Below are 24,801 nucleotides of genomic sequence, written 5' to 3'. Positions count from 1 at the left end.
ATGAAAAGAAAGTACATCGGAATTTAAAACATTGATGATAGCAATAATAGTGTCCTCACGGCATTGGGGAAAAGCCAAAGTACATTACTTTACAATTCCCTAGTTGTTGAGGTCACGACCTGAGCCAAAATCAAGAGTCGGACTTTTAACGGACTGAGCCACCCTGGTGCCCCTCCCTAATTGTTTCTTATAGGAGTGTTTGATTTCCTCAGATCAATTCTTTGCAAGCAAAGATGACCCTCAAATGAGTAAATTTCATAGATTCTGTATCCAGCAGTCAACTGGTAGGTGATGATCCAAACATATCTCTGCATTCAAACAACTAGCAGAGAAAATCGCAATTACCTGAAGCCATTTTAATTGATTTTTTGACCAAATTTATTTTACCTAACTGCCTTTGAAAGGAGCTCATAGTCACTTCAGTTGACACATATTTCATCCAAGGAAACTGATAACAACCAAACGTTTGTCATTAATGGTCATCGTCACAACTCCCACAGAACAGTGGCATGAGTTGGCACAGCCTTCTCCCCTGCCTTCAAGATGCAGAGGGAGAACCCTACTGGGACTGAGACAACCGCAGTGGCCACGAGGACGGTGAGGGATCACATCTAGAATCTCACCCTGCCATTACCGACTGCATTCTTTTGTCTCTTGGCGTCGTGAACTTTGGTGTCACTTCCTTTTTCTCTAATGGCAAACCTTCCTGTGCACTCATCATTGCAGACCCCTTGCTGCTGCCCCCCCCCCCACCATACCCACGGAGAAGTTCCAACATTCTAGTTTCTGGAGGAGGCCACAATGAAAAGGAAGCCAAAGGTCATGCCAGGCTAAACCCTAGTCTCCCAACCCCTGGGGACTCCTCAGGGACTTGACATGAAAGACTATACGACATACTCCCTTCCCAGCTTAGCCCCAGTCCAAGCTACAGCGGGAAAGGGCCTCTTACTGATTCATCAAATACAATGTGGAAAGGAAAAGCATTGCAGAATGTCTTCTGTTCAATCCAGAGACGCTCGGGATAAACGGGCACAAAGGTGTTCACGAGATGCCCTGGATGTAGAAAAAGAGAGTCCTGTTCAGAGGCCGTTCATGCCACCAAGCTGACACAGAGCAGAGCTTGGGGTAGTGTCTTAAATGTTTCATGGCCACAGAGCAGTCCCCACTCTCTATCAGAGGCCCCCTTGGCGTCTCCAGATGGCCACAGCGATTCTTCCAAATTAAAACAAACAGAAAACTTGCTACTGGGTTAAGAAGCACCCCCCACCGCCCCCCCCAGCCCCTGCCAAGTTTCTGCCCGCCGCTGAAGAGTCTCTGGGCCAATTGAGTACGTCTCGCCAGGAAAACAGAGCCGGCATTGAAACGGTGACAGCCAGACAATGAGCTAGCGGAGCAGAGCGTGTGTGCCCGGCCCAGCGTCAGGGACATTTGCCATGGAGCTTTTTAGACTGACAGTTTTGGGTGGCACATGAAAATTTAACCAACAGCCCTATTTGGCAGGGGGTAGAGATTCGAAATGGAGCCTTTTTGATATGAAAATCTCCCAGACAAAGGATGTCAATTGCGTGTTTGACTCGCTTGCCATGGCTTGAGGGACTCAAAATGCAGCCTTTTGAGCCCTGCAGACCTCCTCCCAGATGCATGTCACCGTGACCCACAGGGCATGATGGGGAGGGCTCTAGCTCCCCGGCTCCCCACGGGGCGGGGCTCTCATTCTGGCTCAGCCATTAGGTGCTGATCATGAGACGGGCTCAGTGTCAACAAGGGCGCCTTGAAAGCCTGATGCCTTCATTTTTCACACGGAAGATGGGGGACCTTGTTCAAGGTCATTCAGCTCCTCAGGGACAGAGCCAGAGATCTGCTTTCTTGGCTCCTAATCCAGTGGCCTTTGCACTACTGGATACTGTGGTTATTAACCACAGGCTTCCTGGCCTGAAATGCATCCCAGTCCAGAAGGCCTGAGAAGCTGTGGAAAATTCACTGTTCTTGAGAATATGTCAGTAGTCATTCCTCCTTCCTTTCAACACAGTGACCAATTGGGACAGATTCCCCTCCTCTCTCTGGTGGCTTTCCCTGACTACTGGGGAGACTGTGTGTCTGTGCCACCCAGCGCAAATAAAAGGGGCAAAGGAAGGCAAGTTAGAGTCTGATGTTTGAATGCGTAAGACCATGCCCGCCGAATCCAAGCTCTGCAGAAATCAGTGACGTCATCATCATAGCCGGCTTTGCCCAGTTGTGTGCACCAAGCAATGATTCTGCTCTGAGAGCCAAGGTCAGGAGAATGGCCGACTCACCTTTTCCGAACATGACTATACTTCTCACAACTTCCCAGTGGGATTTCTTCACAGGGCAAACAGAGACACTCAAATATTTCTCCTTCATCCTAAGGAAAGCTGCCTCCAGGGCCTACAGGTGGCAGGGAGAGAAGCATGCGTGTCATGTGACTGGTCGTGTAACTGGAGACACACAAGCCCCTTCTGCTGTAATTGGGACCAGAGGAACAGCAAGGCCTTGCAAGGTCAATGTTAGCAACACATTGTTATCCCCAAGATTTTTATCTAACTAATCCTCATGTTGTTTCTCTGCCAAAGGCAGCAAGAACTTTTTTTTGCAAATCTCAAGACAGGGCTGGCAGAAAAATGACACCTGACCATCTTGTCTTCTTGTGGTTGTAGATTCTGTAGCAAACAGGCTCTGAGGTGGGCTTTGAACGCTCTAAGATATCGATACCGTGGGCTCCAGGAACCACAACATTATCTGGATATTTGTATAAGCTGTGTGGACACAGAGAGCTGTGTACCTAATATATGTAGTACCTAAATAGATAATGTTCACTCCACAAGTTGCAGCTGAGGCAGCCAGTCCCAGGATGGCACATTGACTCCAGACTCCTAACTGGCCCCAGCTACGGAAGTGGGCACTAAGGACTTCAAAAGGTCAATTTATTTTAGAAGGATTGCAAAATAAGCCACCAAATCCAAATTTCCGGCCTTTATATTGGTGTTTTCAGAGGTGAAAATGTTCCAGGCTAAGGTTCATCCCAGAATACTTCCCAACGTTTATCCAAGTTTTCTTAACCCAGAGGTTCTCAACGAGGAATGATTTTTGTCCCCCACCCCTGCCTTGGGGATACAAGGTGATGCCTGGAGACATTTTTGATTGCCACAACTGAGGAGCGGGGAGCGGGGGTGCTATTTGCATCTAGTGGGTAGACTAGCGATGCTGCTAAACACACACAGGACAGGCCGTCATAACAAAGGATGATCTGGTCCCAAATGCCAATAGTGGAGATTGAGAATATCTGCCTTAAATCCACTATGAGAAGGTCCATTTGGTTCTGTTCTTTGCACAGATTGTTCCAAGACCAGTAGGTCCACTAGGACGATCTGTGCTTTCTGAAGACATAGCAAACCCAATACCTCTTGGTCCCTCTGGATATCCTGATTGCCTTTTAACCTGTTTGGCTTTGCCCTTCCCATCTGGCTGTGAGACTTCTGTACAACCAGAAACACAACATGCTCTTTCTTTCCTGTCCTCTCCTCTTCCTTATTCATGCTGAGGATATCCATGGTCACATCAATGTCGAAGAAGTCTTTGGCCACAGCCTCAATGATACCTGCAGCAGAAGGACACCTACTGTTGAGGGATGGCAAGAGGCAGTTATGTCAGCCAAAGTCATAAAATAATCAAGTTAGACAACTTCAGATGAACATTCCAGGGTTCACTAAGTCCAGGCCTTGCATCAAGACAGGCAGCATACGGTAGATTAATAAAATTCAAAAATAAAATAACTTATAGGTAGAGGTTTAAGTTGTACATGTCTGGATACCAAATATATCCCTGCCACTCTAATTTCTAGCTCAGCATCTATTTATTCATTTGTTTATTTCAGGAAGGCATTTCACTCACTAAACAAACACACTCTAGAAATAATGTAAACAAAGTTTAGTTGTAAAAGCATTAAGGATCATGTTTTAAAAAGAGGTTCTCCAGAAATCTATCCCTGGGTTATAATGTAAACATGGGAAAAGCATGCATGAAGATGTTCACCACAGCACTGGTTACAATAGCAAAAGAGTAGCACCAACTACAAATTCAACAGTGGGGCCTGGTCAATTACCACATGAAATACCGTTCGGCCTTTGAAAATGACTTTTAAAGACCATGTAAAAACGTGGAAGGATGCTTTCTCCATAATGCTGAATACACAAGAAAGGTTGATACAAAATAATATATGCAGAATTATCATAACTATGTAAATACCTAGTTTAAAATGTTAAAATAAAAATGGAAATTATTCCTTCTTCTGGCACTTTGGGAACTTATTTTAAAGGCTCAAAGACTTTGGAAGTAACGGTCAAGACAGCAAAGACTCAGATTATGGAAGAGCTGGGTTGGCTATTAGCCATCCTGGAGAACTGTGAGGGGACCATCCCCCAGAGGCCTCGTAGCGGTGGGACTGGTTAAGACATTCCCATACCTGGTACGATGTGGCACAGACCCCTCCTATCAGAGTAGTAATGGAGAAGCATCCTCCCGTCTGCTTCTCTCTCCACGCGGAACGATGGCGCGTTCATCTCCTAACCAAAAGACACGACGTGTTGTCTCTCAGTGAACCCAGGTTGTTTAAATTATGCTCTTGAGGCTTTGTGAAACAACAGTGCTTACCCATTACAGCACACAGAACTATACCCCCAATCACATAAAATCCACTATGGTTTGGGGCACCCTATGTCAGGAATTTGATATTATCCCTAATTCCCTAACCCACCCTAGATGGCAAGTATTATCTCCCTTTTAAAGAGAAGAAACAGGCTCAGTGGAGTCAAGGGTAAAGGAAGGGAGGAACAATGTTTGGACCCCAGTGAGCCTTCACCACGCGTGTTGCTTCTGCCCACACTCCAGGGCGGGGCCAGCGTCCACGCTTGGCCTGTGATCAAGGGACCACGGGCATCTTCACCCTCAGAAAGATCAGGTGCTCAGAGCAATTTGGAGAGGAGTTGCTTTCTCATCCTGGAAGTAGGACGCCGTCTGCGATCTAAAGTCACTCATTTGGAAAATCAAATTATGTCAGAAGAGATCCTCTTTCTCTAGGAATAAATGTTGACGCTTAAGTATGCACCATCTCATGGTAGATGTACGTCAGGAAATAAGGACGAAGACTTCACCTGGGGGATCCCTGAGAGAAGCACCTTTCTCCCCGACCTGATGTGTAGGCAGGCAGCTGAGTACCCTGGCTTACAGCTTGTGGTCTGAGCGAGGGAAGAGTTTAAGGAGCTGGGCTCCTACCAAGATCTTTGCTTCCTTCTATGGTGGGAGGGTTCCCACTTAAAATGAGCTTCTTTTAAAAAAAAATTTATTTTATCTTTCAAAAGCATATACATAGAGAAAGTATATGTTTGTATGTATGTGTGTTTGCATCTTGATTAAATCTTCAGAGGATTTGAGGTGGCACATATAAAAAGTATGAAATAAACCAGGAGATTAAAGTCTATTTCAAAAACTTCCATCCAAACTCTCCACCGTGAAAAAAATAACCAGAGTCCAGAAGGGGCTAAAATGAAAATTCGTATGTTCTTGCTACCTTGTCTCCCCTCACTTGTCGCCCCCAGCCGAGGCTGCTTCCCAGAGGCACTTCCCAAAATTTGTGCTTTTAATTCTTCTGGTAAGGGTATCTGACTCTGTAAATAGCAAGATTGTACTTCTATTTCTTAGTTAAAATAGGGTCTTGCGAAAGTAGAGAATCAGGGAAAAGGGGAAAATAATGGGAAACAGACCAGAGCATGGTCTTTGGAAACAGACACGTGGGGTCATGTCCTGGCTGGGCCACCACAACCCAGCAACTTGGGGCAAATGTTTGACCCTTCTGGACCTGTTTGCTCATCTGTATCATGAGAAAAAAAATCAGAGTACCTAATCTTGGTGTAAGGAGGACAATTCAATGTTTATAAATTACTTAGCCCCACACCTGCTTCATAATTAGCACCCAATGAAAGTTAGCTTAAAAAAAAAAAGAAAAGATTAAAGGCACAGCTACAACCAGAAATGTATGCCTTAAGGCACTGGCAAATTACTAGTGGCAAACGTAGAGAAAAGTCAGCATTACCTTATTTTATTTTTGCTTAAAGAGACAGAACGTTCCGTCCAGTGTAAAACACTACGGAGCTACCAGGTTATTATTGCGTGTATTTTATTACGGCTTGCATATTATAACACTGATATATTTTATTCATCTCATTATGTGCAAAATGTCCTCACTTACACCCTGAGAAGTTCTCTTCTTTAGCATTGACTTTGGCACGGGAAGGAATGACCGATGATTGCCCCAGAGGAAAGGTAGTGGAGCTGTGTGCAAACAATGGGCGGGGACTTCGGACTCTCCGTCCCATTCACACTTATTCACAAGAGTGGCAGTAATATGGTAACTACAGTATTTGGAGCACATCCATGAATTAACACGAATGGGAGACTATTAACATTCTCCAGAACCGTGACTTGAAATATTAGCCAAATTTTCAGACGAAAGATGTCATATTAAGGAATCTTATGGGAGATTCTGGAAGGAGCCTAACTGTACTTCTTTGTGTCTAAGTGCAGTGCTGTAGCTAAGAAATTGGAAAGGAAGCTACCACATAAATTATTGTAATTTTTAAACCGGCTGTATTGAACAGAGAGAAAAAAGAAGGAAGTTATTATTATTTATGGAATGCCTTCTGTAAAGTGATTATGATGCTGGGGACTTCCACATGTGATCTCTTTGAATTCACACAATATATGAGATAGGAGTTTTTTTCCTATTTACTCCTCTTTGTCTCTGTGTTTTCCCAATGCCTAAAATAGGGCTTATTACAGAGTAAAGCCTCAATACATATTTATGAAATGAGTAAAGTGAAAAAATCAAGGGCCAGAGAGGGCAAATAACTTGTACAGGATCACACAGCTAGTAAATTGCAGAGCTGGTCAGACAGCGCGGTAGGTGCATCTGACCCCATATCCAGGGCTCTTTCTATCCCCTTGTGTAGTTCCCTTCATTGACAACAGGACAGACCCACCTCCTCATCCTGTCTGAAGTCAGTTAAGGTTTTTCTTATTCCTTGAAATATGGAGAAATATTCCATGAAAAATTGAGAAAATAATAGTTTTCCCATTGAACACGTGTAAGGGTGCACTATGGTTGATGAGTCACTTTAGCACACACAACCCCATTTTACCCTCACGACAACCCTTCAAGGGTGGTTAGGAGCATTAAATATAAAAATAGTGGAGAAAGAGCCTGGTAAACTATAAAGGGCCCTAAAAATAAGTACAAATAATTCATATACAATAATAAACTATTATTAAAAGCTACGTAAATGCCTGTTTGCCTTTTTAATAAGGCTGTTTCTTTTCTAAAAAAGAAGAGGAAGTCTAGGCGTTTAAATTCCCAACGATGCCTACAAACAAGAAAGCCAAGGAATGAATTCCAGAAGGATATATCCCAATAGGGAAATTAGTTTCTTAACACCTCAGGCGGTCACCCCGCGGGTTAATCAGCATTGGACGGTTTCCGACTCTGGCTCTTGGCCCTATCAAATCTTTCCTTCTGATACGTGAATAAATGAATCTGGCTACTGAAGCTATTTCTCAGCTCCATCAAAGCCGGGAAACCCGAGGGGAGATTTTGCAAGTCCACTACAACCTGATTGTTTCCCCGTCTTTGTCCCCACTGTGATCAGTCTTCCAGATCTAATTCCAAGCCCACACCAGCGACTGTCAGAATAGACCATCCTCTGTCACAAAGCCAACGTCTTCAGCTTGTCCCTCATTGGTTGTTGCCGGCCAGTTAATAAAAGTGGCCAACAGGTTATCATTTTCCATTCCTTTCCCCAGGGGACTCCTGACACCTCGAACCAGGGATCCTGCACGTCCCTTCCAACTGCACCCCTCTCGGGGTTGCACATCCCTTCCAACTGCACCCCTCTCGGGGGTTGTGGGAAGATGGCCCAGAACTCCCACAGGCATTTGCTTCCTCACCGAGCCAACAAGACTGGACTCAGATAGCCTTACCTGATAAGATAGCGTGAGGTAACTGTGGAGGGCATCTAGGTTTTCAATAAACTCCGTGAGGTTTCCTCCCAGTGTCCGTAACATCCTATCGTAGCCAGACATCTTACAGAATTTAAAGAAATATTCTCCAAAGAGTCTCAGAATGGCTTCCATGGAGACACCTGCGGAACCCAAAGCACACCCCCAAAATAAAAGCACCTGCAAAATGTTTGTTCTCATTCTGGGGGTCTTCAGTGATTCCCAAAGAGTTCAAATCCCGGCTGTGTGATAACACGACTGAACATCTCCCTGAGGTTTTACTTTCGCCGTCAGTAAAATGCCAATAATGACATCCCTGTCTCGGGGCCACAGTGAGGCACCCAGTGCAGCCCCGGCGTCTGGAAGGTGCTCATTAAATGTGAGTTCCTCCTACCCCTACTCCAATCTTTTCTGTGGTCCCCGTGGCATAAATCCCTCTCCGGTCCAGAAGGGGATGGGAAGCTGTCGTATTCCCATGATGGCTGAGTCTGGCACCCAGAAGGAGGCTCGCCCTGGGCAGGGCAGTGGATGGTCCTCTGCGGTCTTCCCTACCATCTCTGGACATCTTCAAATACAATGGCTTTAAGCAAAATAAAAAGCTATCTCTGAGAAAGAACTAATACTGTGACTACAGAACAATACTGACAAACTTATCTCCAAATACCCGCAGTGGCTTCCCCTTTCTCTCTCACCCTCTCCACATCCTGGCGTCCCTGTGGGGTGCACTTTTCACATCGCATCCTTCATAAAGATTTCTCTGAATATCCCACATCACCCTGAGCACCCTCCCGAAGTGCAGCATTTTGTTTTCTTCCCAACTCTGCGATAACTCTGAGGGGCGATGACCGCACACGACACGTTTTCTGGGCGATACACAGCACAGGTGCTTGATACATACCTGGGGGCAGCTTCGTAGCTCTAGCCGGAGCTGCTGCCCCTGTCTGCACTGTTGCAATAGACAGCATGTGATCGGTGGCTTTCTAGAGGGGCGGAAGTGTTTTTTCAGGATGTTTTGTAATTCCCGAAGCACTCAGTCATTAAACGCTCAGTAATCAACATCATCAATTATTTTGCCCAGTGCTTGCCAGAACCTTGTAAGGGAGATGATCTTATTACCATGTCCCCTTTCTGAGGGTGAGTGTCAGCTTTGTAAATTCACCCAAATGACGCAGAGTGGCAGAGTTTCTAAGTCTAAATTCGGTAATTCCCATACCAAATCCCATAGCCCCTGGAGCAACAAAGAAATAAGAGGTCTCCCCCAGGGTGAGGGCTGCTGATGGGTTGTCATCATTGACACAGGAGACAGGGCATTCACTGATGTTGGTGGCCTGGCACATCTGTGAGAGAACACTCTCGTATTTCCTGTGGTGTGGTGACTCCGGTAGGTCTTGGGGGCTGGAAGAAGGTCTGCAATGCCCAGGTTTATGGGAGTCCTGAGGAATTCACAATCGCCATAATCCTTGGCTGGGTCCTGTGATGCTCTGGCTGGATCTAGAATTCACAGCAAGGGGCTTTCCAATTTCTTTCCCAATGTTCAAACACACGCAATTGAACTATGTCTGTAAGAGCAATCCTTGCACGGGTGGCAGGGGACCAGAGAAGGTCTGGGCACTTCCCAGCCTCTGCCTGCTTCCAGAGATGGTCTGAGCAGCTCGTCCCTATAGCTCGTGTCCACACCTAGACTATTGGGCAGATAATTGTTCTGCAGTCTGAACAGGGTAGAGTCCCCACTGAGTTGGCCTGGTCTTATCAGGGATGAGTTACACATACATCCCAAGAATGTATTAGCCAGCTCTTTTGAATCTAGACAAAGCTCGGGATGGCAGGGCAGAGGTGGTAATGGCTTACGTTAACTGCCTCTGTTGGGTTCTCTGCTTGTGGGTCCATCCCTAATGGATGCAGGCAGGCTTGTCTATAACAGCAATCAAGAGCCACCTCCTAAGCGCCAACGAACTGAGAAAAATTCCACTCAAGTCCTTTCCACTGCCTATGAGTCCCTGGGAGGAGAGATCCTGAAAAGTACACGGACAGGTGTGGAATCGTTCCTTCCTCTTCCCTCCCTCCCCCACTCCTTTCCTGCTAAATCTAGCTTGTTCGGGCTGAGAAAAAACAGCTGTGCTGCGCGTCCCCCAGGCTGGAGCTCTAAGCAGGTGCATCCTGTTACCGGCCAAGAAAGCACACGTCCCAGAGGCCTCCTTCTCCCGGGGAACCACGCTCAGGAGGACTGGGCTGTCAGCAAGCAAGGTATAGTAAAGTGACGGTGGCAGGCTTGTGTAGAAAGAGCATCTGCTTGACTTTTCTTTCAGGTCTTTAAACCTACAAAACTCCGCGAAGATGCCCGTTCCAGACCCTGTTATTTTGTTTCTGGGCGCCCAGCTCTGTTAATAGGAAAGGACGGCTGGCTCGGAGACTGTTGCTTAAACACGGATCTCGGGTTTGGTTGTGGCATTTTCCATCCGTGCTGGGTTTGGGGCTTCTTCTCAGATTCTTGACTGAGAATGTTTGTCTAGCAGAGGACAAAGGTCACTAAAAAACCAACTCCTGTGTTGTGTTGTTACACAGTTTCATCTCTGTGAATTTAGGATTGCGTGAGTTCTCTTAAGTCATAGGGAGTCAGGGACAGATAGGAAACGGCAAGAAAATGTGAAAACTGAACAAGCCATAGGTGCCTTAACATATTTTTTAAGAGTGCACGTGAGCATGAGCAGAGGAGGAGGAGGAGGAGAGAGAGAGAGAGAGAGAGAGAGAGAGAGAGAGAGAGAGAGAGAGAATCCCAAGCAGACTCCACACTGTCAGTGCAGAGCCTGACGCAGGCTTGATCTCAGGAACCTGGAGATTATGGCCTGAGCTGAAATCAAGAGCCAGATGCTTAACTGACTGAACCTCCAAGTGCCCCCATATTTTTTTAATGTTTATTTATTTTTGAGAGATAGAGACAGAGCATGGGCAGGGGAGGGGCAGAGAGAGAGGGAGACACAGAATCTGAAGCAGGCTCCAGGCTCTGAGCTGTCGGCACAGAGCCCAACGTGGGGCTCGAACTCACAAACCGTGAGATCATGACCTGAGCCAAAGTCAGATGCTTAACTGACTGAGCCACCCAGGTGCCCCGTGTTTTTTGATAGTGCAAAGGAGAATCTGTAGTATGCTTAGTATTTTATCTTTTGTGTAACAAATCTGGGGAAATAAGGAAATACGCGTCCATCTGCTTATTTGTGCAAAATTAAACACCAGGGACTATTGAGATGACTTACCTACAGGGCATTGGTGGGAATGAGGTAGAAAGGCTAAAAAAAATTGTGGGGGCTGGGGGTCTGACATGCTCTGAGCATAACTATTTGAACGTTTTGGTTTGGGGAATCATGTTAATGACTCATATAGTGAAAATAAAGAAGATAAATACAGTCAATAAAGATTGGGAAAACCCTGAGATAGAATACAAACAGAAACAGATGAACAGAACAGTATTTGAACAGAATAGTTTTGAATGATCGAATTACCCAGGAAAAAAAATTAACCCAGTGACATTTGAACATAGGATTCAGACTGCTTTGTCTTCGGGCTAAAGACAAAAACAAAACCAAACTTTAAACAAATAATTGACTGTAGTTACTATGCTTCCTTCCCAAGATGGTGGTGAGCAATTCTGAAATAACTTTCTGAACATTTGAGGATTCATTCTACAAGTAAATATGCTATGAATAATGGGGAGCAGGTTCCTCACTGTGTGAGAAGGAAGTTACAATTATGGAAAGGGGAAGAACAGAATGAAGTCTGTGGGAGTGAATTAGCAAATCTACCATAATAAGACCACAGGACTCATCATGGTTTTAGTTGGTTGGATGGATGGATGGATGGATGGATGTGTGTGTGTGTGTGTGTGTGAGAGAGAGAGAGAGAGAGAGAGTGTTCAGGTCTCCTTGAAGAAATGGCAGATTTCAGGTCTGGAACACGGAAAGGATAAGATGAGCCTATAGCATCTAGTCATGCCAGAAAGTTAATAAGTAAAGGGGACCTGGGTGGCTCAGTTGGCTGGGTGTCCAACTTCAGCTCAAGTCATGAAATCACGGTTCATGAGTTTGAGCCCCACATGGGGCTCTGTGCTGACCGCTCAGAGCCTGGAGCCTGCTTCAGAGTCTGTCTCCTTCTCTCTGCCCCTCCCCCGCTTGTGCTCGCTTGCTCGCTCTCTCTCTCTCAAAAATAAATAAACATCAAAAAAAAAAAAAAAGAAGTAATCAAAGAATGACGATGTGCCTAAAGTGGAAGGGCTCCCATGGGATAAATCTTGGAGAATTTGAGCATCAAAAAAATAATGAAAGCAAAGGTCTACAACCTTTTTAAAAAATAAGAATCAAGAGTTCACACTGCTACAAATAAATGGGAAAGAGGGAGAAATTCTTCTTTATAGTATAAATCCAACTAATAAACATAAAAAATGATGTACCATTTGGTCACCATAATTATGGTTTCAGGCAAAAATCACCAATGAGTACTAAAATTGGGGAGAGAGGGGTTTGAGAAACAACAAGATATTTTCGATGTATCCTCTCACAAGCTACTGAATTTAAAAGGGAAAGATAGGAACTTCCAGTAGAGAAACCTGGAAGATCCCACCTTAAGCAATCAAAGTTAGTACCCGTAATGGGACAATGGGACAAATGGACATCGTATACCCCCTGCTATAATGAACTGGGAAGGACAAAATATCACTTCTGTGGTCTTCCTGCCAAGAAAGCATAACCCGAATTGAATCTGGAGGAACTGTCAGATAATCTGGAATTGAGGGGCCTTCTACAAGATAGCTGACCAGAACGTGCCAAAGACACAAACGTTATAGGACACAAAGAGAGACTCGGGGACTATTCCAGATGTCAGAAGATGAAAGAGATGTGACAGCTGAGATGATCCAAGGTTTTCTTTTGTTCTGAAGGATGTCATGGGGACAACTGGAAAAATCTCAATAAGGTCTGCAGATTAGATAATAGCCCTACACAAATGTTCATTTCCTGAGTTTGATAGTTGTACTGTAGTTATGTAAGAGAATTTTTTAGGGATACTGAGACATCATATCTGTAACATACTAATGATTCAGGGAAAAAATATATATAGATCTAGAGAGAAGGATAGAGCCAATATAGTAAAATGTTAACATTTGGGCAATATAGATGAAAAGTATATAGGAATTCCTTGTGCTATTCTTGCAAACCTCCTGTGAGTTCGAAGTTATGTCAAAGCAGAAGTTTTTGCTGATTGTCCTGAAAAGACCTTAGTAAATCTAATACAAAAAGACCACAAAGACCACATTTATCCACGGCCAGCTGAGATACAGCTGGATTCTGGGCCTCTGTAATATTATGAATTTTGTTAGGTATAATCAAGGCATTATGATTATGTTTTAAAATGTCTTTATCTTGTTAGAGACTCATACTGAAATATTTATGGGTAAAATTATGGGAAACCTGAGATTTGCTTTAAGACATTCCAGCAAAAACAAAACCAGAAAAAGGGTGCAGGGACCAGAGAAATGAGACAGGATTGGTGAAATATTCATAATTATTGAAGCTGGGTGAAGGATACAAGCGCTTGAATGTACAATTATCTCTGCGTGTGTGTGTGTGTGTGTGTGTGTGTGTGTGTGTGTGTGTGTGAGAAACGTTCTATTAAAAGGGTTTGGGGGGTTCTTTTAATGGAAGACATCTTTGCTGGAAGAAAAACAGCTGTCGGGAAGTGTCCATTTTCTAAATGCTTGCCTTCCTAGAAGAAGTATGAAGTCTTTTAAGAAGCTTTTCAATTGGAATGATATAAACTCAAATTTTCTGACTTAACAAGCCTGGGTCTTCAGCAGCACCAGGAAATGTTTACTTCTTCCTGGTGACAGCTCAAGGGACTGGAAAGAGCAGAGGTGGGCTGTCCAGGGGACAGGATACCCTCTAAACCCCGAGCGGGGGCTCACAGGCAGAGGGAAGCCAGAGACACAGCTGCCTATTCTGGGCCTTCTGGGCATGGGGTCCACCCTTATAGGGACCCACCTCCCATCACCCAGATACAGGCAACAAGAGCTATTCCTCTAAGGGACCCACCTGAGGCACCCAGAGAAAACACGTGTTCTTCCACAAGACTGGCAAGTGTACGTGGTACGTTTTACAAAATTTTCCATCGAAAGTGGGCAGTTTTTCCCCCAAGGCTTATGTATCCAGAAGAATAAATCTTCAGATGTCTGGAAGGAGCCCTTCATCTAGCATACTCTCCTCAAATAATATCACCTAAGCCAGGCATGAGATAATGGGTGGGAGAAATCTTGTTGAGTAGGAGAAAGGAGTTGAAGAAAAGCAGGAAACAGCTACCCACAGGTTGCAAGGAGGAAACAGACTCTAAGCTCGGAGGGTTGGGGTCCAGAGGTAGCAATAAGTTTACCAGGGCATAGAGAAAAGGCAGCTTGGCCGTGGACCACACCAGCTCAGGCGGGAGGTCCTCTGCGGTGATGAAGCAGTCTCACATAAGCCTGGTAGGTAACAAGTTGCCTACTTCCTGGCAAACTTTGGAACAGAGAAGTTGGTCTAACCAGGACTCCACTGGGTCGGGCTCGGGGAGGGGGACAAGGAGAGGCGTCTGCTCCATTGAGTATCCACTCTGTGTTAGGCACTTTGCTCACATGATTGTGCTTCATCTTTCGGATGGCCCTCTGAGGTAGGGGCCGTAGGCATCGTGGCTAATCACCAATGGGGGATTTGCCCTACGTTACGTTACTAGGGGACGGTACGGCCAGGGGTTCTACCCAGGTCCGTCCGACCCCAAAGTCCTTGCTACAGACCTGGTGCCCACCAGTCAGCTGCTCCTCTAGCCCGTGTGCTTCAGCACGGGGCTCAAAGCCGGGACGCCAGAGTTCAGGCCTTCTTTTTCAGTTAGTCACTTTCCTCGGTTACTTGTCCCACCTCCGGGGGTCGTGGGAAAGATCAAATGTTATAATGCCTGATTTGGGGACTTTGTAAATTTTATGGTGTTACTCTTCTTTTAAAGGAAGTGAGTGCAGAGAAGGCTTGTTGGCATTTGCTGATAGCTAACTGTTGAAACACATTTTACTATTGGTTTCTTAGCAAGCAAAGTCTAGACCGACACAGCTGTGCCAAATGGCTGTTGTGTGTTGTTTTGCATTTTGTCACTTCAGATCACTAATAACCCACTTACACACTAAGTAGGCACTTATTCATGTACAGAACAATGCCTTATGCAATGCTTAACCTGCCATCTGGTCCCATCCTGAATTATGCTAATTGAAAGCACAGAGCTATGCAGTGGCAGAATGGTCTGGAGAAGTCCCAACAATTGCTTAAAGGTAGGGAAATTGCATTCTGGAGCTCACTCAGAAAGCAAAGCATGGACTAGTGGTAACTAGCGTGCTTTTTTCTTTGTCTAAGGGAAGAGTTTGTCTCAACTGACCAGTGTATTTTGTTAAACAGTTAAATGTCCTTCCTGTAGACTTCCCCACCACCGGCAGGGCCATGTTCCCTCTCTGACTCATGGAATGTTATGTGTATGTATGTATTTGTGTGTGTGTGTGTGTGTGTGTGTGTGTGTGTGTGTGTGTGTGTGTGTAGAGAGAAACCATACAGCCCGTGTTTCTCAGAGCTCTCCAGATTCCAACACTTACGCACATGTTCATTTGATTTTGCATCCTAACTTTTTATTTGAAAAACGCATTCACCATATGTATATACCCCTTCAGGTATAGGCCAAGAGATGTTGTGGAAATAAGCAACAAGAAGCTAAAGAGAAATCTCAGTGATAGACTTTGGCTTTGGGTAGAAAGCCACACTATAAAATCTCTAAAAGTCTATAAAATCATTGCTGCCTCCAAATGTATTGGTTGGTTTGGAACTATGAATGCCTGAGGGCAGGTATGGGAAGGCATCTCTCTACTAAAGGTACCACCACCCCAAATGGTGTTCGCGTTTGAACTCTGTCAAAACTCTAGCTTTTCAGGTCAATCTAGAGTCACCTCCCAGTACAGAACTCCCACCTCAAAATGGCCTGAGTGTGATATCAGACATAGGAAGTGTTTCTTTCCAGAGACGTAAAGCTTACTTGAGCTCCTAACCCAGTCTGCTTGGGCTACTAACAGCATACTGTGAGCTGGTGGCTTAACAGAAACTTATTGACTCATTATTCTGGAATTCTGGAAGCTGGAAGTGCAAGATTAAAGTGCCAGTGTGGTCAGGTTCTAGCAAGAGTTCTCTTCCTGGTTCCTCATCATGTCCTCACATGATGTGGGCCTGGGAGTGTGAGAGAGAGAGAAAGCACACACCCGTGCTTCCCGAGAGCGAGCGAGCTAGCCGTCTGATGCCTCTTTCTATAAGGTCACTAATTCATGACCTCATGTAAATCTAGTTATCTCCCAAAGGCCCCATCTCCAAATACCCTCACTTTGGGGGGAAGGGCTTCAACGTACGAATTTGGTGGGGGTTGAACATAGTTCGGTCCATAGTAGTTCTCAAATAAAAAGGGCTTTAAAAAAATCTTGAAAAAGATCCATTCTCCAGAGAATTAGATGACAAACCCGTTTTTTGCAAAAGGCAAGTAGTAAATATTTTCAGCTTTCCAGGTATCTGCTGCAATCCCTCAACTCTGCCACGATGACACAAAGGCAGCCATAGACCATATGTAAACAAATGGGCACAACTGAGTTCCAAGAAGATTTTACTCACAAAAACAGGCAGGGAGCCAGATTTGGCCACCGGGCTGCATGTGGTTTGTCAATCACTGCCCCAGGGCCCAGAATATTATACCACAGCTGTTTGAGGTGAACAGCAGAGCTTATCTCTACTTTTAAGGGACAACAGCCAGAGGTACAAGACATAGAAATGTCCCTGCCTCCCTTCCAGAGTCACCATTCTGTTTACATCTGCTGAGCACCCGCTTTAGGCCACGCATGTTGCCAAGTGCCTCACGTTTGTTGCCTGATTTGATTCCTTCCTTCCCCATGACCGTTTGAAGTCAGTATGATTTCTTTTTGAGGAGGCCATCAACTGCCAATGAACTTTTTTAAGTTTATTTACTTTGAGATAACACGAGTGAGTGAGTCAGGGATGGGCAGAGAGCAAGGGAGAGAGAATCCCAAGAAGGCTCCACACTGTCAGGACCTGCCCAACGTGGGGCTTGAACTCATGAATCGTGAGATCATGACCTGAGCCGAAAGCAAGAGTCAGACCCTACACTAACTGAGCCACCCAGGCGGGCGCCCCTGTCAATGAATTTCTATCACTGGCCCAAGGTCACACAGCTGACATGACAGAGCAGGATCCAACCCCTGGCCCCCATTCTAGAATATCGACAGGACCCCCTTTGACAGCGGGCTCGGAACCAAACGGAAACTGCGTGATGTAGCCACTACAGGCCCCTGCTGCTGGGATCCCTTGAAAGCAAATCAAGAGAAGTCTGAAGGAGAGCTTCATCCAACCATCCAGTTCAAGCTGTACTGCTCTTTTATTTCCTGAACTCTGTCAAAACTCTAGCTTTTCAGGTCAATCTAGAGTCACCTCCCAGTACAGAACTCCCACCTCATGATTTTTATTCTTTCTGTGGGAGAAAAGTAACCGGATGCTCCCCTGACGTTAGCTGGGAGAAAGGTGGCCATCGTAAACACTCAGACTTGCCTGGGGGCCCGCAGGACTATTTGAGGGCCAGGCCTCGCATATGTGGGGTAGAGCAACTCAGAATAAGGAAGGGGTCTGCCTGCGTGGTTTGAGAATCATATTTAATACCATAATCACATACTTTAAAAGATTAAAAAGCGGTGTATAAGGAAATAAACCACACAATCTCTTTGGCAGGTGTGTTAAACAAGAAGGTCGAGAGGTTCACTCTGGTGTGGACAGGCTGCTGGGTGATGGGCAGGAAGACTGCTACCCAGGAGGTGAGCTGGGTCTAGAAGGTGGGTCTCCAGGATCCCAGCCCAGGACGGGCCCCACAGCACTATGAAGAGTACATACCCTGGGGTAAGACTCCTCCTGAAATCCTGACCCCACCTACTTTTTGATAGGCCGAGCTCCATGCAAATTCCCATTGGCATCAACTGTAAGAGAGGCAAGGGGCCCAAAAGAGCCCCCTAAAAGCAGGTTGGACAGGGTAGAGGTGGGGTTCGCAGGTGTTGCTGATACAGCCCAGGCCCTGGCCCGTCTTCTTCATAGAAACTCTCTCTGTGAACCTCTTTGGAATGGGGAATGGGGGACAGGTGCTCAGCTATGATTCTGAGAAGCTACATGAGTGCTGTCTGCCAACTTCCTTTGCCTTCCTTCGAGGATCACTGCAGGGGGAGGCTGTGCACTGTCTTTAGAAGGCATCCAGGAGATGTTGCTGCTCTTGGAGCCCAAGCTCCAGGAGCTGAAGGAGCAAATGAACAGTTCATTCCTATACCTTATGTCCAGTCTCAGACACAACCTTGTCTAGTTCTATTAGGAGGTATGGATGGCAAGTGACCAGGAGCTAACACACATCTGCTTGGAAGTTCATGACCAGTTATAACCTGGATTCCTCCCAGTGCCAACTGTCATCATCCCACTAACCCTTGTTGGCCCCTACTTGGCCCTGTGGCTCCAAGACAGACCCAAAACAGCCAGATGAACCAGTGGCAGCAGGGGACAGTCCCTTAACAGAGAGGATCTGCTCATCATGCACACTCAGCTCCTTGAGCCTTAAAAGCTTCCCCCACCCAACTTTGCAGAGACTTGGGGCTTCTCCCAGATGCAGACACCTGAAAGGTTTTCCGTATCCAGGAAATGACCAGGAATATGAGAAGAGACACAGATGTCAAACTGCCAGGTGATAACAAGGGGGAAACCTTTTCTATTGAATCCAGGTGCATGGGGTTAAAACCGGTGCAATTTTTTTTTCATCAGAGAATTCCTCTGATATTCAGGGGAAAGAGAAACAAATTCATTGCCTCGCCCAACACGGGCACATTACACGGCTGGGCTCTGGAGAAGCCACCTGTCTCTGCGGGCTTAGTGTCAGCTAACTGCCCTCGTGTGTTCTCAAGCACATCTGCTGGGCTGGTTCTTATGCGCTTGGGGCTGGCTTTTCCCTGTGACCACCTGTGGAGGAGGCCCTAAGGACAGAAGGCCGACTTGCTGTGCCCTCAGAGACGCCATGAAAAACAGAAACCACAGCCCCTGCCGCCTGAACCCCTGTGGGCTGCACAGGAACCAGCCTAAAGCTCCCCAGCCTCACTCACACTTGCAACAATTCTGCCCCAGGGTCTCGGGTACCAGGCAAGGATGCTGACACAGGGTCCGCCAGCAATAATCCCTAGACGCCATCGCAGCACGACCCAAAGCCACAGTGGCTGCAGGAGTAGGCAAAGGAAGATCAACCGGGACCCAAAGAGGGATGTCATGTCGTCCAAGAACCTGAAGGCACCAGAGGACTTTCTCTGCTTTCTGCACAAGCCCCCTGGAGCCTGGGCAGCAGAGGCTGCTGGCCTTTCCTTCCTCTCCAGGCCCCAGCTCACTGTGTGCTCCATGCTGGTGAGAAGGGAGGGTAAAGGAAAGGAGGGTATGCTGGGTCAAAGTGTCACCTCAAAGTCCATGTCTACTTGGAACCTCCAAATGTCACCTTATTTAGAAATGGGAAATTAATGCAGAAAGAAGGAAGGAAAGAAGGAAATAGATTCTGAGAGCGTATAATTATGCCAGAGACCACATTTGATGTTTTCACATATATCATCTCATATAATCCGAAAAATAACTCTGAGGGGCAGATATTATTATTCTCGTAGACCAATGAGAAAACGACAACTGAGTAAGTAATTGCCCTCAGCCATTAAACTAGAAAGAAGCAGACCTGTATTCTTTCTTCGTCCTGACCCTCTTCCCGTCTGGGCCAGGGGAGTGAGCAAGTTAATATAATATACTATCCCTTGCTGAGATATCTGCACCAGGAATCAGCCTAAAAGTCCACGTGCATTGTAAGTGGGACCATTCACAAGGGTTCCCCCATTATGACCCCGTCAATGGCATTTTAATATCTGGATAGATGGGAAGACCTCCCATGGCAGAGCAGATGGGGAAGAAGGGCCCTCAGCACCCCCACAAAGTACACCGTGTCTATTTCTAGAAAAATGCAAGTGTGGTTGGCATAAGAGGATTTTCAGTGCCGTTCTTCCTGTGAACCCAGGGCTAATTGTGACGATCCATTTCAAAGTTATTACCTCTGTCAAAGCCATCATCAAGGCCAAACATGAAAGTGGTGTATAGATGATAAAACTCAAGAGTGACACTCATGATGTTCGTCGGTAAGAAGCTATTCAAATGGAAAGGATAGATTACTGGATTAGGGTGGGGCCTGGGTCTAATCCTTACAAAAAGAGGGAAACGTGGACATAGAGACACAGGCACAGGGAGAAACGGCCACGTGAGGATGGAAGCAGAAAGTGGAGTGGTGCTGTCCCAAGGAGCGCCTGGGGCCCCCAGAACCTGGAAAAGGAAGGATCCTTCCCTAGAGCCTTCAGAGGAAGCCTGGCCTCGCTGATGCCCTGATTTCAGGCTTCCAGTCCCCTGAACTATGAAAGAATAAAAACTATCCAGTTTGTAGGTACAGTCGATCCTCATTATTTGCAGATTCCATATTTGCAAATTCACCCACTCACTAAAATGTATCTGTAACCCCAAAATCTCTAGCACGGAGCCTTAGCCGTCGCTCCTGAGCAGGTGCAGAGTGGCAAAACAATTGAGTCCCCCAACACACATGTTTCTAGCTAACATCAAATGAGGCTGTGTGCTCTGTATTCTTGTTTCATTTCTCATAAATAAGCGTCCTTTCTGCAATTCATTTAGCACTATGGTTTTACACGTGTGCACTTTTTGTTGGTGATTGTGCTGTTCAAAATGCCCCAAGAACAGTGCTGAAGTGCTGTCTGGTGTTCCTAAGAAGGTTGTGATGTACCTTACATACAAAATACGTGTGTTAGATAAGATTCATTCAGGTATGAGTTATAGCGGTACTGGCCATGAGTCCAATGTTAATAATATATATATATACACAATATATAACTGTATATAAGCATTATATATTATATATAATATATTAACAACAATATACATATTATATATAATATATATAAATATATTAAGATCTTTAAACAGAAATGCATAAAACAAGGTTATTGACTTATTGGTTGATGAAAATATTGTGGCCAAAGGCTTTCAGGAATCTAACCTGTGTTTCTTCTCGCAACAATGGCTCAGTATTGTTAATTCAGTGTTCACAGGGACTTGGTAGAGCAGAACCACTGTGGCTGATGAGAATCGATTGTACTTTGTTACAGCAGCCCTAAGATACCAAAACAAAGCCCTCTTCAGACTTACCGAGAACCTTGCAGGCCTCTTGGATGAGCTTAATGGTGATGATGTCATCATACACCATGTAGGTCATGAAGGCATCTTGCACTTCTGCGGAAGTTCTGAAAGATAAACCATGAAGCAATGAAAACCCAGCAACTGGAGCTTTGCCTCAAGGATATACTCAGTAACTCGCAAGATATAATATAGCAAGAACACTCTCGATCATGAGGAACAGGAGGTAGTGGAGTATTTAGGGGTCCTCTCCTCCAAGATGTCTTCTCCGGACACCAGCTTCAGGCAAGAGCTCCCTTCTCAAGTATCCACGGTAGGCTAGGTGTTTCCCTAATTTATATCAAAATTATTAGTCTTCCCCTCTAGACTGTGCCCCTTGAGCATGGGTATTGTGACTTATTTTTATCTTTGAACCCCCAGCAAGAGGTACAGTGGTTGGCACAAGTCAAGAACCTAATACGTGTTAGTGAACACGGAACCCTGTGGTTGCAGAGCCTCATTCTCTAAAGCAAGTAAGACAGCTGCTTGAGAATCTCACTGCTTTGCAACATGGTAGCTTTGTTTTAGGAGTTGGCAATGGACTTTAGTCTTACAACAGTTAGCCAAACCTGGTGAAAAAAAAAAAAAAAAGGGCTTAACCTGGGAGTTAGGCTCTTGGCTTGCTTCTTGTGTGAACCATTAAACTGCATGTAGCAATTCAGTCAATTCAGGAGGCTGGGCTTGGGAATGCTTCCCTGAGAAAGGGAGATTTACTGAGACCAGCATTCTGGACAGAGTGAATAGACTCCAAGGCAGCAGAGAGAATGAAGAACCAAGAAGAATAAAAAACATTTGAGTTTATCCCAGAACACGTCACAGAATCTTGGAAGAAGCATGAAATTTCCTAGTAGTCCAATTCTCCCATTCTATATTACCTCTGATTGCTAGCCTTCTAGTTTCTTCTTAAAGGCTTTCAGTGCCAAGAATCTCAGTCTTCTGCAAGGCAGCACCTTAGATTTACAGACTGCTCTCTTGGACAGAAAGTATTTTCTTACGTTGAACCAAAACCTACTTCTAGACCTTGGTAATGGGCATCTGCTTTTGGCCATGGAGCTGACAGATTATTTCTGACCATCCCCCTTACTGTTGAGGAAATGGAAGCTCAGAAAGGTTGTCTTGCCAGCATCCCCCAGCTGACGTGTGAGCGATCTGGGTTCTGAGCTCTGAAGCCCACACAGTCCTGGCACCTTGCCATTGCAGTTCCACTCACCGGTCTTGGATCTGCACCCTGGGGACACGCAGATTGTGTTGGTCCCACCTCCAGATACCAGCCCTCTAATACTTGAAGATCTTTATTCATTCCTAAAGCTTTCCCCACCCCCACCCCGGGCTAGACACTCCTTTATCTTCCTGGACTTCATCTTTCTCACTATTAAATGGGAGAATAATACCTGTCCCACATTTCTGGCAGGAGTATTGATGAGGATAAGAGAGGGTAGCCGGAGTGAAAGGAGAGAATAAGTACCACACGGATGCAAGGAGGAGCTGCAGTAATAAAACAAGGGCACAGAGACGGCATGCTGTGTCAGGGGTGACCCAGCCAGGAGTCGGGAAACCCTGGTTCCAAATCTGTCCCCAACACAAACAAGCTCTGAGGGAAAATGACTTTCTCTCTTGGCACCTCGATATCCTTACTGGTAAAGTAAAGGAGGTGGTTGCTAAGATCAGCGTTCCTTAACATTTAAAAAAATTTTTTTAAGATTTTTTTAATGTTTATTTATTTTGAGAAAGAGAGAAAGAGAGTAGGAGAGAGGCAGAGAAAGAGGGAGATAGAAGACATGAAGTGGTCTCTGTGCTGACAGCAGAGAGCCCGATGCGGGACTCGAACTCACGAACTGTGAGATCACGACCTGAGCGGAAGTTGGATGCTTAATCGACTGAGCCACCCAGGCACCCCAAACCTTTTGTTTCAGTCCATGTTCCCCTCCTAACCCCACACACACTTGCTAGAGCTTCTCAAACAGCCCTGTAGGGGCACTTGACCATCATGAACTAGAAGCTCTCTGGGTTTCTCTCCACTTGTAAGATTCCTATTCTGGTCCATGTCTGTACAGTGCGTTCTAAGCATCATCAAAGGCAACTGTTCAGAAAAGCTGAATGTGACGCCCAGGGCAGACAAAGGATGCCCTTAACCACCGCTACTCTCTCCAGCGGGGGGCTCTCTGCCGTGTTGTCATCACCCTCCATCTACTTGCCCAGGGCCTGCGGGCCTTTGTGAAACCTTGGACCCTGTTTCTATGCCTGTTTCATAGAAACACCATGAGCGACGTCCAAATTTAAACCTGATGTGTTATCATCATTTATTCAGAAGGCCCCCAAAGGGATTATGTCATCTCCAAGACCCTTGGAAATGTAACAGACTCCGCCGCACCTCCCAGGCTTCTGGTGGGACCACCCACCCATCCCTGTCTGGATCTGGCAGCCTCTCCTTTCCTATAGGCTGAACTTGTAATGCTTTAGTGTCAAATATTGATTTGGTCTGTATATATGTTGCACGTCTCTGGGATGCCAGACATGCCCAGACTGTTATGATTACACAGGAATTGCCAGCCTTGCTTATTGATCTCCATAATCTTGTATATGACACCTCCCACAGGGTCAGTGTCTGCTCGCATATATAGTCATTCAAACTGCTATAGGGAAGCAGTACGTTCGCAAAGAATAAAAATAAATAAATAAACCAATTGGTAACCTTCCCACGAGGTGGCAAAACCTCCGCTAAGAAGGGAAGGAGAGAGAAATGGCCCTCAGAAGACATTTTTAAAAGACTGGGGGCTGGAAAAGCAGTGTGGGAAATGAAGTAAGTTGACGTTTCAAACTCACACAAAGAGGAGCACGTTTCACGTAACGTGAAAAATGCCAACCACAGACGTGGCCACACATACACATATTCAGGAGATCTGGCGAATCAGTCTTTAACTGGAGTAGTTGGCCATTAAATGTACGTGCCTCTGGGGGTGACTGGCTGGCTCAGTCGGTTAAGCGTTCCAACTTCACTCGGGTCATGATCTCATGGTCCGTGAGTTTGAGTCCTGTGTTGGGCTCTGTGCTGACAGCTCGGAGACTGGAGCCTGTTTCCAGTTCTGTGTCTCCCTCTCTTTCTGCCCCTCCCCCTCCCATGCTCTGTCTCTGTCTCTATCTCTCTGTCTCTCAAAAATAAATGTTAAAAATAAATAAATGTACATCCTTCTTTAGTTTTAACTAGTGATACCCAGAGTAACTGGGCAGGAAACCAGGGCCAGGCTGTCTACTCCAGAATAACTTGGGGATCTAAATAAACATACAGATTCCTGGGCCCTAGAGGCGGTGCCTGGAAATCCATATTTATTTAACCACTCATCTCAGATATCTCTCC

General features: G+C 45.7%; 1 protein-coding gene across 1 annotated transcript in view; it reads right to left on the bottom strand.

Annotated features, from left to right (window-relative positions):
• Positions 1–21,501, bottom strand: part of LOC115514882 (guanylate cyclase soluble subunit beta-2-like) — a 37,573-nt gene extending 16,072 nt beyond the window's left edge. The window contains exons 1-6 of the mRNA XM_030317172.1: positions 21,420–21,501; positions 8,047–8,207; positions 4,481–4,580; positions 3,420–3,616; positions 2,295–2,406; positions 950–1,053 (exon numbers count right to left, since the gene is read on the bottom strand). Of these exons, the coding sequence (XP_030173032.1) occupies positions 950–1,053; positions 2,295–2,406; positions 3,420–3,616; positions 4,481–4,580; positions 8,047–8,207; positions 21,420–21,486 (741 nt within the window). The 5' untranslated portion in view covers positions 21,487–21,501. The remainder of the gene's footprint in view (positions 1–949; positions 1,054–2,294; positions 2,407–3,419; positions 3,617–4,480; positions 4,581–8,046; positions 8,208–21,419) is intronic.
• Positions 21,502–24,801: the final 3,300 nt, after the last annotated feature.

This window comes from Lynx canadensis, chromosome A1 (assembly GCF_007474595.2).
Source record: "Lynx canadensis isolate LIC74 chromosome A1, mLynCan4.pri.v2, whole genome shotgun sequence".
Taxonomy (NCBI): Eukaryota; Metazoa; Chordata; class Mammalia; order Carnivora; family Felidae; genus Lynx; species Lynx canadensis.
The sequence above is the reverse complement of the archived record's forward strand: the minus strand, read 5'-3'. Positions and strand labels throughout refer to the sequence as shown.